The sequence below is a fragment of the Lepidochelys kempii genome, chromosome 4 (assembly GCF_965140285.1).
Source record: "Lepidochelys kempii isolate rLepKem1 chromosome 4, rLepKem1.hap1, whole genome shotgun sequence".
Lineage (NCBI taxonomy): Eukaryota > Metazoa > Chordata > Testudines > Cheloniidae > Lepidochelys > Lepidochelys kempii.
This window is the reverse complement of record NC_136383.1, coordinates 12,936,005-12,949,697: the sequence shown is the minus strand read 5'-3', so window position 1 is coordinate 12,949,697 and position 13,693 is coordinate 12,936,005. Positions and strand designations below refer to the sequence as shown.

The following is a 13,693-nucleotide window of genomic DNA, read 5'->3' as shown; positions in this document are numbered from 1 at the left end:
GATGCACCAGAGCTGCTCAATAGTTGAAAAGTGAGCTTCCCATGATTAGCCTGATTCTCAAGCCTCCTACCCACAGCTTATCCAAAAAGAAGCCAATCCCTTGAAACTGGATATGGCACACCTCATCCCCATGTAGATGATCTCTGGGAAGTTTGGGGTCAGAAAGAATACTATGGTATTAAAAATATCCCCTTTGGTTGCCTTTTTGAAACCCCACCTCCTCTGCAGTCCCCACACTTTTTGGATCCACAACTTGCAAAATAACCAAATGTCATCCAGCGACCCAAATCCTGCAACACTCACACAAAAAATGATAGAGGCTGAGAACTGTTCCTCAATGTGGTCATAGGAAAAAAATATATATGCATTGCAGCCACAGATTTAAGGGATGGGCCCTATTCCCCAGTACCACTTCCCCTTCCACACCCACTTTCTTCCACCATCTGTTCTTTACCCTCCCATCCAAAGTCTCTATGTCAGTGGTTCTCAACATATTTACCATTATGGACTGCATATGCAGCTGTGTGTGGGCTGCATCCACACAATATGTATATTCTACCTGTATGGCTCTGGGGATGTCACATGGGCTGCAGCGGTGTACTGATTGGGCCCCAAATGGCACATAGAACAGTGGTTCTCAACATGTGGCCTAGGTGCAAGGGGTTGAGGGAGGAGAGAAGGAAAGAGGTAGCAGGTGCTCCTCCTCCTCCTCCCACACCTCTCTTAGCAAAAATTAGGTTCCCTTCTCCTGCCCTGGGACATCAGGTCTGGGACCCATATCTGTCTGCCCATCCCAGGCCCTAGCAGAAATTTTCTAAGACACCAGGACAATTTGACCAGCTTCCTAAGATATGACAAGAGTGACTGGAGGGTGGCAGGGGTCGCTACCCCAATCAGCTCTGCTCTCCCATCTTCAGTTAAGAAGTCTGATCTCCCACAGAAGGGGTCCCTGAAGGCATTTGCAACAAAAAAAGGTGGTGCAAGAGGATTGTTATGTGCTTTGATTTCTTCAGGTGGTTTTATGGACTTCAGCTCCCTTTCTGAAAAGGGTCAACCTATCGCTGCTCATCCACCCATGGGGTATTTGCTCTCAGTGCTTGCAGATCAGTAGTCAACAGTTCAGCCCAGCACTGCTCCATAGAGCTCATGGACTTCCTTATCTCCCATGAAGGGCACATACTCACATGTCCCCGTTGCTGAGCAGCATCACAAGTTCCTGTACTTCACCCTGACTCCAGACCACTTTCAGTTTGGTACGCTTCCTTTCTACCCACCATCACTTCCCAGGGCCTTCACAAAGGACATGGGTAGTAGCAGGAGCTCTTTGGCAAAGAAGATGTTAGAGGACTCTATGTCCAGAAAACTAATGAAAGCCCCACATCCACCCAGAGTCAAGGATTCCACCTACAAACTGGCATGCCTCTTTGCAGGGTTGGGCTTTGCAGCCAGCGACAGGAAGGGAGAGCTGCCCACTGCCCAACTTCTGGGTCAGCTGAGGACAACCATCTCAGCAGAGGGGCAGACAGCACTGATGTTGATGGCATAGCTTGGTGTCACATGTCCTCTGGACCAATAAGAGGTCTCAGATGCTGGGGGTCAGGTCTTCTTTGTAGAAAGAAAATGGAAGCCATAGGCGAGGCTCCAGCTTCCCCTGACAGCCAGACAAGGCTCCAAGTGCAGAGAAGACACCATGTACTTCTGGAGGGGAGACCACCTCCCACCTCAAGGCCTTCTCTGGACTGAGAACAGATTCCAACCTAAAAAGTCAGACAGTAACCCTACAAAACCATTGGCACAGGGGTCCTGGCCCTCATGAAGAGGTTCCCACACATGCAATTCCACTGTGGCTCCAGGCAGTTACATCAGTGGTGAAAAAATATATGGGGGTACTAGCCTTGCTGGGAAAAGCAGTGATGATCTGGACCAACACCCCAGCAATGATCTCCTACATCAACTAGCAAGGAGGTACCTGAAACAGCTACAGGAAGCAGCTATTTTACAGCATTAGGCAAAGTGTCATTTTCAGTCACCCACTGGGCAGGATCCTGCACATGCTGAGGTGACTGGCTGACTCACCAGAGGCTCCCACCTGGCAAATGGTCCCCATATTCAGCAATCTTCCAACTACATCCCCTTGGGCATCCCGTGATAGGCATTGGCAACAAAGTGACAGATCTCCAACATTCTTCAGCTGGAATAGGCAGCCTCAGGCCTTCCCAGCAGGTGAAGTAACCAGCTGTCCTCCCCACAGGTCCTCCAAGAGGTGAAGACAAATAGCAGATATCCTACTTGTGCTCCAGCCTATACTTGTCAGTCCATCCTCAGCTAGCCCTAAAAGCAGCCCTATCCCTCTCTTAAAAATACCAGAGAAACACTACAAGGATTCTCCTCCTTCAGCCCAGACAACAGGTTTTGCCTGTGAAAGTAATTAGCACTCCATCAAAGACCAGAACAACATTTTCAGAGCATACCTAAGAGAAGGTAGAGTTACCAATGGCAAGCCAAGCACTGCCTCATTTTATATCTTAGAGCTTTTCCCAGGACAGTCTTTTGGACGCTAAAGGATCAAATGCCTACAGCTATTAAAAGTCCCTCTTCGAATCCGATTCTTCATGTCTCAAGACTCACAAGGGTAGTAAAGAAGCTGGTTGCCATGCCTCAGCCAGTCACCCCCGTGTGAGAGTTTGACCTTATGGCAGAAGTCTCCTCCTTCTGGCTCCCCCTTGCCGAAGTGTCAGTTGGCAGCTATTACTTCAGCCAGAAAGCTTAGTCGGGGTGGAATGGAGCCACTTGAAGTACCTCACTATTTGGGTCAGACTACATGGTAATGGTACCTGTTTTAATAATTGAGCCTACAAATTTACCCCATTGTGAGCTCACTGTGGGAAAGTGGAGAGAGCCTAGAAAAGGTTCCAATCCCATAGAACAATAAATGTTGATAGGAAAAGGCACTAAAGGAGACAGACTGAATTAGTCCAAACTCAAGAAGTGGGTTAAGACCATGCCTAGTAAACGAGAAGCATGGGACTGGAAATCAGGGAACCAAAATTGGTACTGGAAATTAGATCTAATGGGTGAACAAAATAATAAGGTTGAGCTATTCCACCCATCACTTCCTTTTAAGGGTTCTTAAAAAGGGAAGACTATTTTTGGAGGTGGGAGAAGAATTTTAGCAGAAGCAGCTGCCAGCCAACAAGTGCTGCAGTGAGCTTTACCATTACTGCTGCAACTCCCACGACCATCTCCTGCGACCATGGAATCTACTGTAACAATTGGGCCGTCATCCCAATCCTGAGACATCCTGACCCCACACCGAGCCAAGAGGGACCCAGATCACAGCCGCCTCTACTGGCTGCAGTGCAATTCCAACCACCACCTGGGGCATAACTCTCATCCCCTGCCTCATTTTTGTATCTTTTCCTTCCCCACCTTATTTCTTCTCTTTCCTATCTCTCTAACACGAGTCTGGCTTAGCCAGCCAAGGCTGTTTTGCAACACTACTGTAAGCAAGCCTGTGATCAGAAAGGCAGCTAAAAGCAATGCCCTAAACAACCTGATGCTGGTACAAGTGTGCCAGGTCTCGGAGTGGCTGATATCACACACTATACCTGGGTTTTTCCAGCAGTGAGGTTGCAAGTGAGTCCACACCGGGGGCAGAAACTGCATTTTCTATCTTTGCTGTTCTTCTCTTTCCCTGCTCGTGGGTGTTTATCTTGTTTGGTCTTGTAGGAAACAGGGTTGGACTTTAACAGCCCATTTCAACTAATTTCTCTTCCCCCCCCCCAAAAAGGGCAGTTATTACTCTTTACCACTCTCTAAAAGAGTCAAAACAAGCCATTTCTCAGTGTAAAATCAAACAAACCACCTCTACAGTTAAAGGGAAAAGAAACAGTAAAAAAAAATTAACCGGGTGTTACCATGGTAACAAACCAAACCTTTTTCAGTGTTGGACAATGACAGGATCATGTCAACACCTCTGACTCTTTGGGCCCATATATTCCACCTAGGTTAAGACAACATACCTTCAAGCCTTTCTGAGTTCAAACAAAAAAAAAAAATGCATGGTTCAGCCCAACTTCCATGAGAACCAGAAAATTCCCCCCCCTCTTTCCGCTGCAACCTTATTTCTCCCAGGGAGGTCCTTTGCCCTAACTATATCCAGGGTATGACAGTGTTCTATTTGCCTAGGACCAGAGATATTTTGAATTAGTGCTCTTCAAAGGAGCTGGATCGGGTGAAAAAAATACCTTTGACTTGATTAGCTAGCTAGAGTGTCTCCTTTCTCCTCTCATAAAGCTCATGAGTAGGGCCCTACCAAATTCACAGTCCATTTTAGTCAATTTCACAGACATAGGATTTTAAAAATCATAATTTCTGCTATTTAAATCTGAAATTTCATGGTGTTGTAATTGTAGGGGTCCTGACCCAAAAAGGAGTTGTGGGTGGGAGGTCGCACGGTTATTGTAGGGTGGGATTGTGGTACTTCTACCCTTACTTCTGCAGGCGGTACTGCCTTCAGAGCTGGGCAGCTGGAGAGTGGCAGCTGCTGGCCAGGATCCCAGATCTGAAGGCAGCAACCCAGAAGTAAGGATGGCATGGTATGGTATGGTACTGCCACCCTTACTTCTGCACTGCTCTTGGTGGGTCGCTGCCTTCAGAGCTGCGCGCCCGGCCAACAGCCACTGCTATCCAGCCACCCAATTCTGAAGGCAACAGGGAAGGGTGCTGCGACCCCTCTGGAACTCCCTTTTGGGTCAGGACCCTCAATTTGAGAAATGCTGGTCTCCCCCTGTGAAATCTGTATAGTATTGGGTAAAAGCACACAAAAAAAAAAAACAGATTTCACAGTCCTTGACACTTTTTCCATGGCCATGAATTTGGTAGGGCCCTACTCATGAATTAAGAAAGTCTGCTTTGGTAGAGATCTTCCCAGGTAGTAACCTGGAACTTACAACACCTTTGCATGTTATTCTGAAGTGGGGAGTCTGGTGGGGGTGGGTGGGTCTTACTTCAGCTGTAGAAGAGTATACTCTGCAAGCCACAGTCCTCTGCATAGTACAGGTAATTCTAGGCACTAGATAGAAACATTTTACTTTTACACAGAAAAGAGTCAATTGGCAAGGTAGCAGCTCCCATCTCCCAAACTGGAAGCCCACCCTGGCTTTGTTCTAACTGGATTAACAACCAACCTAGAATCACTTTTTACGCTAGTGAATCAGTTGACTGGAGAACACGTGCCAACTGCAGCAGAGGAGTTGAAGTGCCAAAACATTAGCGGGAGCTGGGCTTCTCATGAGAAGCCCAGATGGTCCCTTCCATGCAGAAAGCTCATTTACAAGATAAGAAAATCTTTTTAACCCAAGTATAACTAAATGACACTGGTGTTTAGGAGTGAAATCCCTGCACTGGTTAGCTTCTAGAGCAGCAGAGTACTCCCTCTCTTGTTTCAAGTGCAAACACTGCAGATTGATTTTCCCCTCCCACTACCCAAGATAACAATTACAAAGTTCATTTGGAAACCCCAACCTGTTCCCAGTGAGAGGAAAGTCACATATTAAACATGTCAGGTGGTCACTCCTGAACTTCAGCCTTCTGGAGGCCACCCTGCTAATCTGAGCTTTCAGGCTGGCCAACTATTCCCTTTTCAGGTAGCAGAGTGGGACTGAGGAAGAAGGGGGAGACTTTGGGGATCAGGCCCTCTTTCCTCCATAAAGGTGCAGAGCAACTGTCAGGGAACACCTGGCACCTCAAAGGAAGCAGGTCCAGTTACTCTGAATTAACCTTTTAAGACAATTTAGGTTATGTCTAAGGGTCAAACATGAAGAACTATCAATCTGAAAATATATTATGTTTATTGCTTAATTGTACAGTACAATAAATTAAAAACATTGTATAGCAAGCCACAAGTGCTGTGTAGTTAGCTACACCTCCTCTTGCATTCAGTCCACTATTAAACCTTAAGCCAGTCGTACAAAAAATTCATCCACTGCCCCACTCATACAAAGTCAAATTTAGCATCAAGTTTTAACTTCCCACAAGGGGCTGTCTCAAGTGCTGCTCTTGCTTTCCTATCTGTCTTGATATCATTAGGCAGATTTTGGTTTGACTTTAACTGATGAGTCTCCTCACATGGAGGATCCCTTCCTAGAGCCATAGCTAACTCTAGCAGAGGAGAAATTGGTGGATCAGACAGTTCTAGCAGGGATTGGTATATGATATACATTAAGGTCTACTATCCAGAGAAGGTTCTGCCGGAAACCGGAATAAAATTAGAGGCCCCCATGCTTAGTCTAACCATTTTCTTTGCTGCGTCAGTAGCTTCCACTGAGATCCTATTCAATGATATCCCCACCACTGATGGGCCATTCTATCTTCATGTTCCGTCATTAAGATTCTGTTGTTACATTCTTCCCAGCGTGTGACCTTTCCATTCTCCACCAATATGAACTTCCACTCTATTTTGGAATCTGCTGGTAAGAGAACAGCATCAGACCAGAAACCATCCTTGTCACACTTGAGTGGTACATAGTTGTGCCACTGACCAAGACACTCATGGTCACCAGTGACAGCAATCAGCTGAGCATCAGTGTGAGTGATGTAGTGCACACGGAAGTTCACATGGATATTCTGAGGCATTGGGGGCACAGCTGCAACCCTCTTTGCTTTTGAATCAGCCTCAAGGAAGTCTACCTGTTCCAATTCCTTGTTGCCTTGGCCCAAATTGGCGTCGGAGTCATCTGCACTACTGTTTTTACTAGCATCTCCCCAGGCTGAGTGTTCAGGAACAACTTCCCATTCCTCATGATCAACCAAGTCCTGATACTCAAGCGTCTGACCTGACTGTTCTTCAGTTTTGTTCTCATGCACATCACTAGAAGGAGATGCTTCTGCCAAAGTGTCCCCACACTGTGCCTCACTCTCCTGTCCCTTTAATAGTTCTGATTCTGCTGTAGAGGAACCAAGGGTTTCATTGCTTAAGTATTCATGGTAATTCATTAGCGGGGTGGCAGGTTCTTCGACCAGTGACTCCATTTCAGGAGATTCTCCAGGAACACCATCATCACTTAGAGCTGGGACATCTTCTCTTGGGGTAGTTGCCAGACTCTCTGTTGCTAGGTAGTTGCCAGGCTCTGGAGGGCTGGACAGGACACTAGCAGTGGTTTCCAACAGGGTACACTCACGGTTTTCCAGGAGAGGCTCTAATTAAACACAATATTAAAATACTTAGTTAACCAGAAACTGACAGCCTCTTGGTTTCAGCATTAGACAACTGAAAGTGTTCATAACTCACCAGACTAAAGTTACTTTCTAGACATTGCAGTTACAATTTACTAGGCAAGTTTTTTGTTTTTTTAAATAATGGAAGCAAATTATATACCCCTGTACTACAGTTACATTAGGCAAAGATTCTTACAAGACATGCTCAAAGTTTGTCCTTGCTCTTTAAGGCTTGATTACTGATCAGTACTCTATGCCAAGACCTCATAAACCCTATCTCTACAAATCTGTATATTTACTACACAGTCCTAACTTCAGAACATTCAAAGCATCCACTATACCTGTGGGAGTCCCCCCTCCTTTTTTTTGACTTTCAAGGATCATGTATTCACAACCAGTTAGACAACTCAACTCTTGTTTGACATGCAGCTCCAGAAGTGCTGGATATTTATATTCACTTTACAAAACCCTAGAACATACTCCTTCCACATGCGGGAGTTAGAAGTAGCATAGTTTGTCCTCTTCCCACCCCGCTATGCTTTTAGTTTTCTAGCCACATAGATTGTCCCTGAAATAGTCTCTAGCTATTAATGCCAGGCACCTCCGGTTTCCAGTAGCTTCAGATGGGTTTTGGGGCTGCTTAGCTGCTCTGAGGTGCAAGCTACAAGCCTTCTAGAGGCTTTTCAGGCCCACAGTTAAGTGGGTTAGCTACGTTTCCCACCTCCAAGGTGGAGCGGCTCTATTTGGCTGAGGCAAGCTACTATTTAATTCACCCCAACACTAGGGGGCCCAGTGATCCTCTGGGTTACAGCAGCTCTACTGCTGCTTTGGGAAGGGGGGGGGGGGCGCATTTGTAACCAGGAGACGAAAACAATTCCCAGCCCACGTGCCTGCCTCCCGCACCAGCTCTGCGGGGTGGGGGGAGACGGCAAAGTTCGCGGCGGCCCGGCCTTTCCGCGGGAGGCTGCGCGCCGCCAGGGGGCCAGCAGTCCAACGCTGGCAGCGAGACAGGACCTCACCCCCCGCGGTCTCTCGGAGCTCTCCGGCCGGGCGCCGGGGCAGCCGGCGGGGCTCTGCCGCCCCCGGTACTCCCCCGGACCAGAGCGGGGAAGGGCAGGGGGAAGCGGTGTCACCCCCCTCCAAGATCCCCGGAGCTCCCGGCGGGGCGGGGCCGCGCTCTGCACCACGGCTCCCCGCGCCGCACTGCAGCAGCCGCCGCCGCCGCGGAAGGTGCCCGCAGCGCCGGGCACGGGGGACAGGGACCCTGGCCCGGGGAGCCAGCACCGCCGCTTTGCCTGCCCAGCCCATGGGGCGGCGCCCGCGGCCCCGGCCTCCACCCCGCGTGTTGCAGCGCCCCCCGGGGAGGGGGAGCCCCGCCTGGCCCCGGGCCGGTACCTGTTGCTTGTGGCGCAGCTCCGCAGCGCTCGGCGCCCGCGGGCGGCTCCGGGCAGGCGGCCGCGCTGCTGCTGCCCCGCCGCTCGGGGGCCGCGGGCGGCTCCTCCCCGCCCCGGCCGTACCAGAGCCAGGCGAGGAGCGCGGCCACCAGCCCCACCAGCAGCGCCGGCCACAGCCCCACCAGCGGCTCGCCCGCCGGCTGCGCCGGGGAGGCCGCCTCCAGCCGCGGGGAAGGCTGCAGGGGCAGCGGGGAGTCGCCTTGCGCCATGGCTGGGGGATGCGGAAGCCCAGCTGCCCCTCGAGCCGCCTTATATCTGCTCCCGGGGCTCGCTCGGATCCCGCCTGGGGCTCGCCTGCCCCGCCCGGGCCGCGGGGCGGAGCCGCCCCTCCCCGATCGCTCGGAGCCGCCCCTCCCCGATCGCTCGGAGCCGCCCGCCAGCGGGGGCAGAGCACCCCCGGCCGGCCGGAGCTCGATGGCCGGGCAGCTCCTGCCCTCCCCTGAGCCCCAGCCAGCGTGGCTGGCTTTTATACATGTTCAGCTGGTCCCAGGAAAGCCCCTGGGCTGGGATGGGCGGGATCGGGCCCTTGCTTTGAGTTTTGACTTCTTCTTGAGCCAAGTTTGGGCCAAGCACATTATTCCCTTTGCAGCCGCTGGCTCCCCACCGAAAGGCTGCCCCTAAAACACTCCGGAGTCCTGCCGGGGAGGTCGGATCCCAGGGCTGGGGGCCGCTGTGAGGGCGGCTCAGAGGGTGACCCCCTTCCCAGGCCAGGCCAGCTGGAGGGGGACAGCCCCTGGGGGGAAAGAGGTCAAGGCCAAGCTCTTGGAAGTGGCTGTCTTCCGTAGGAGCTGCTGGGTCTCCACAGTTTGACAATCAGACTGCTTGATTAGATGCCCACATGTGAATCTAGGAGCCTAAGATTTGTCCAGTCAGGGCTGATGTGTCTAGAACTAGAGGGGGTAAGGACTTGGGGGAATGATGATGGAGCTTTCCTGTTAAACAGTGATGGAGTGGGGTGAACCGATGTTCCACAGCCAGGTCTGTGTGGTGAAATGGAGACATCCTGATTTTCACCACAGACTCAGTCACTCAGCACAAAGCAGCTTCTGCTGCAGGCTACCCTCAAGCATGACCAGTTAACGTCCTGTTAGCACTGGTGAAGCTCCCAAGACTGATCGTCTCCTTCTGGCTGCTGGTTTGGCCGCACTGCCCGAGTCCACTCTGGATCCATGTTTGATGACTAGCTACTGCCTCTGCACTGGGTGAACCAGAACCCCAGCATCTCAAATCACCTCCCCTCTTGAACTTTGGGAAAGATCAGAGCTGGATTTGGATCCAGAATTTTGCAGCTTGGGCCCCAACTCTGATTCCAGTATCAGGGATTGTTTTATCATCCAGAAGGGTTAGAGCAGGGATGTAGAAAAATGAGAAACGAGGGAAGTGTTTTATATTGTTAAACTAGAGGTGGGTCCAGGTTGCACCCTGAATCAGAAACCCTCAGATCTTTGGGAAGCTCAGATCCAGTTTAGCATTTCCCTGTTTGGGCATTCCTCTGCAGGAGGAATTTGAACTGGAGCACCAGATGCTACTTTCCTCAGTCTCGGAGGAAATTTGGATCCAGATGTAGATCCAGCCTTTGCAACATGAGCCCATCTCTACACTGTCTGTTGATGTTGCTTTCTCCTGCCCCACTCCAAGATGTATTAGTATGGAAAGCCAGGGAATGGACCCCACCTCTATTTTCAGCCCTACCACATTCTATTACCTTTTCCCTGGTTCTAAACACACAATAACTATCCAGCTTGGGAACGCATTTTACATCAGCTCCTCTGTACTTAGTTCTGAGTCCTGCATTCTCATATTCCTGAATATGTGTTGTGGCACTCCGTCAGCCTTCAGTTTGCAGCTTCAGGATCTTTATGTGGCACTCAGAATTGTCTCTAGGAATTTCCCAAATACAATGCTGCTCCCTTGCTTCTCTAAATCCCCCACACTTCAGTTATCTGAATAGTGCTATAGGGTTTGTGCCTTCGGCCCTGGAGTCAGTAAGTGCAGCCTCCACCTACTTACACCAGGGCTGAAGTGGGCCCTTGGAATGTAAACAAAAAAGGTTTAAAATAGAAATGCGAAAGTCTAGCTCAGTTTAAGACTTTCTCGCTCCCTTCCTTTTCCTCTTCCTATCATTTTTTCCTTTCCTGTTTTTTCTTCTCACCGTTTATTTTCTTGTCACGGTCAGGTGAAGGCTGGTACCAAATGTTCCGTTCCGCGCAATAAGGCAGTAGCTAGAGACGTCACCAGTGGCAGGTTACAAGGTGGTTTTTAATACAGGGGATAATTCTAACATGGAAAGCTATGCCATGTCAGAACTATATGCTGAGGACTTGAATTGTTTCTGCAGTGAAGGATCATACACTCTCATGATTGATGGTCAGCACCATATTTCATGAAGGTTATTTGCGGTAACTCCTGGAGCAGTATGATTTATATAGATACTTCTTAGCAGGGCAGAGTTAAGGCAGATGAGTTTGTTTTTCTACTTGCTAGTACTGTTGAATACTGGCTAGTTTTGTTTTCTTGTTTCTTCTTTTAGAAGTCAGATAAATGTATTACTCCTTTTGGAACTTCCGCATTGTATGCTAATGCTTACAATTGGATTTCTTAACATTGTACTGCCCTTCCTTCTTTTGAGTTCTGCTTTGGAGGCTTTTTTTGGCTTGGTAGGGATTTCAGATCCCATTAGCATAGGTTAGATTTGACAATTATTTTGATTTAATTTAATTTTATTACCCAGTTTAGGGCCTCTTAAAGTGGCGAGGATAGATTTTAATGCTGGATTAAAGGATTATACTGGTAAAGATTAAACTAGCAACTCGGGTAACTCAGTCTAAGAGTTGTGGCTTTATATTGTAGATCCTTGATCCTAGTTCGGCAGTCATTAAAAACTGGTAATAACACTATATGGCTTAGCCTATTGATTAGCGCAGGGGTGGGCAAACTATGGCCCATGGGCCGCATCTGGCCTGCCAGCCATTTTAATTTGGCTCTCGAGCTCCCGCTAGGGAGTGGGGTCCGGGGCTTGCCCCGCTCCGGCACTTCAGCTGGGGAACACAGTCGGGGGCCACACCGCGCAGCTCCCAGAAGCAGCAACATGTCCCTCCTCCGGCTCCTATGCATAGGGGCAGCCAGGGGGTCCTCTTTGCACACTGCCCCCGCCCCAAGCACCACACCAGTAGCTCCCATTGGCTGGGAACCGCGGCCATGCCGCTGCTTCCAGGAGCTGCTTGAGGTAAGCGCCACCCAAAGCCTGCACCCCGAGGCACCCCCCCACACCTCAACCCCCTGCCCCAGCCCAGATCCCCCTCCCGCCCTCCGAATCCCTCAGTCCCATCTGGGAGCACCTTCCTGCACCCCAAACTCCTCATCCTCAGCCCCACCCCAGAGCATGCACCCCCAGCCAGAGCCCTTACCCCCCTCACCCCACCCTCCCGCCCCAGCCCGGAGCCCACTCCCCCACCCTAAACTCTTCATTTCTATTCCCACCCCGGAGCCCGCACCCCCAGCCAGAGCCCTCACCCCTTCCCACACCTCAACCCCAATGTCATGAGCATTCATGGCCCGCCATACAATTTCTGTACCCAGATGTGGCCCTCGGGCCAAAAAGTTCACCCACCCTTGGATTAGCACCAGACAAAGAATTTGGAAAGATATCTCCATTCAGTCTTGGGAATCCATTCTTTTTATCCTTACCTAATTGCTGTGATTTGAATTCTAAAATCCATTAATGAGATCTTATTATCAGCTATCTTGTTAGAAAAGAGAATGGCTAATTGGATGTTGGAGAGAATCTATTTCCAGTATGTGGCATTCTTAATCTTTTAGCGTCATTGAGAGCAACGCTGTGTCAGCTTAAGAGGACATAAAATGTCATTTAAATTTATAGACGCACAAGTATACAGTCTTCACAATGGCTGAAGTTCCCTGGATGGTTGCATAAATACAGTGAGTTCATAATCTAAAACAAGTTTCCCTTCTATACATATGATTTGTGCTTACTACCTTGGACAACTTCACTGAGAATCTAGTCCAGCAAAGCACGTATGCACATGCCTAATTTTAAGCATGTACGTAAGTGCTTTGCTGAATGGGGTGAACTTAAGCACATGCTTAAAGTTAAACACATGCTGAATTAGGCCCTGGATGAGAAGAGCAGTGGAGCCTGGGGCCAACTGGACATCCTCTCCAAGATTTTCCTTTTGTACATTGTCTTTGTTATCACTGTGTGTGCTCAGAGGCGAGATGTGTATATGCAGCTTTGCCTTGCTATTTAAAACATGTTCCTCCAAATTGCAATATGAGGAGCTCTGTTAACTTGCCATGGCCCCGTATATAAAGTATGTGCAATTAATCCCTTCCTGTAGTTGGTTGCCACTTCCCTTTTAGACTTCTTTTAATATTTCCATTATCCTTGTAGTTTTTCTGGAACCGAATCTGGAGGGTGCAAGTCCTTTTGTTAAAATAAAGTAAGTGAATTAAAAGAGAGCATTGTTCTGCCATCGTCTATCCCTGATAGTTATGGAAACATCGCATAGTCAGGGGCCTTTCACTGCTGAATAATGTATATTTAATACCTTGTGGGGAAAAAGAATATGAAGGAAAAAGGAAAAACGAATGGGTCAAATGGAGCTATATTACTGGTATACTTTATGTGCAGTTGTCGAAGTGGCAAGGCTGCTATTGAGGATAAGTTGAAAAGAACTAGGCTGACTCAGGCTTAGTTTGGTGGGCGAGCAACTGGAAGGAAAAAAATACTCTCTTTGTACACTGAGCAAATCTGCTCTGGTGTCACTGAGAAGCAATAAACATGGAAACCCTGCTTCGAGCAGGGGGTTGGACTAGATGACCTTCTGGGGTCCCTTCCAACCCTGATATTCTATGATTCTTAAACCCATAATGCTGGGTTTACAGAATCACTTTTCTGAATAGCTCTGCACAGAAAGCAGCCATCTAGACATTTTGCTGGTGAAAAGTAAGACTGGGGGGAAAAAAACATTAGAAATGAACAAAACATTAGAAATCGTGTG

General features: G+C 49.1%; 1 protein-coding gene across 1 annotated transcript; it reads right to left on the bottom strand.

Moving 5' to 3' along the window:
• Positions 1-5,835: 5,835 nt before the first annotated feature.
• On the bottom strand, positions 5,836-9,010 carry STBD1 (starch binding domain 1). Its single transcript, XM_073340025.2, has 2 exons — positions 8,614-9,010; positions 5,836-7,199 (listed from the first exon to the last, which is right to left on the bottom strand). Exons 1-2 carry the CDS (start codon positions 8,879-8,881, stop codon positions 6,337-6,339), a joined length of 1,131 nt encoding a protein of 376 aa, XP_073196126.1. The 5' UTR covers positions 8,882-9,010; the 3' UTR covers positions 5,836-6,336.
• Positions 9,011-13,693: the final 4,683 nt, after the last annotated feature.

Coding starts and splice junctions, on each gene's coding strand:
- STBD1 (XM_073340025.2), bottom strand. CDS start 8,881: ATGGCGCAAGGCGACTCCCCGCTGCCCCTGCAGCCTTCCCCGCGGCTG. Junction 7,200..8,613: donor AGCTGCGCCACAAGCAACAG/GTACCGGCCCGG, acceptor GTGTTTAATTAG/AGCCTCTCCTGGAAAACCGT.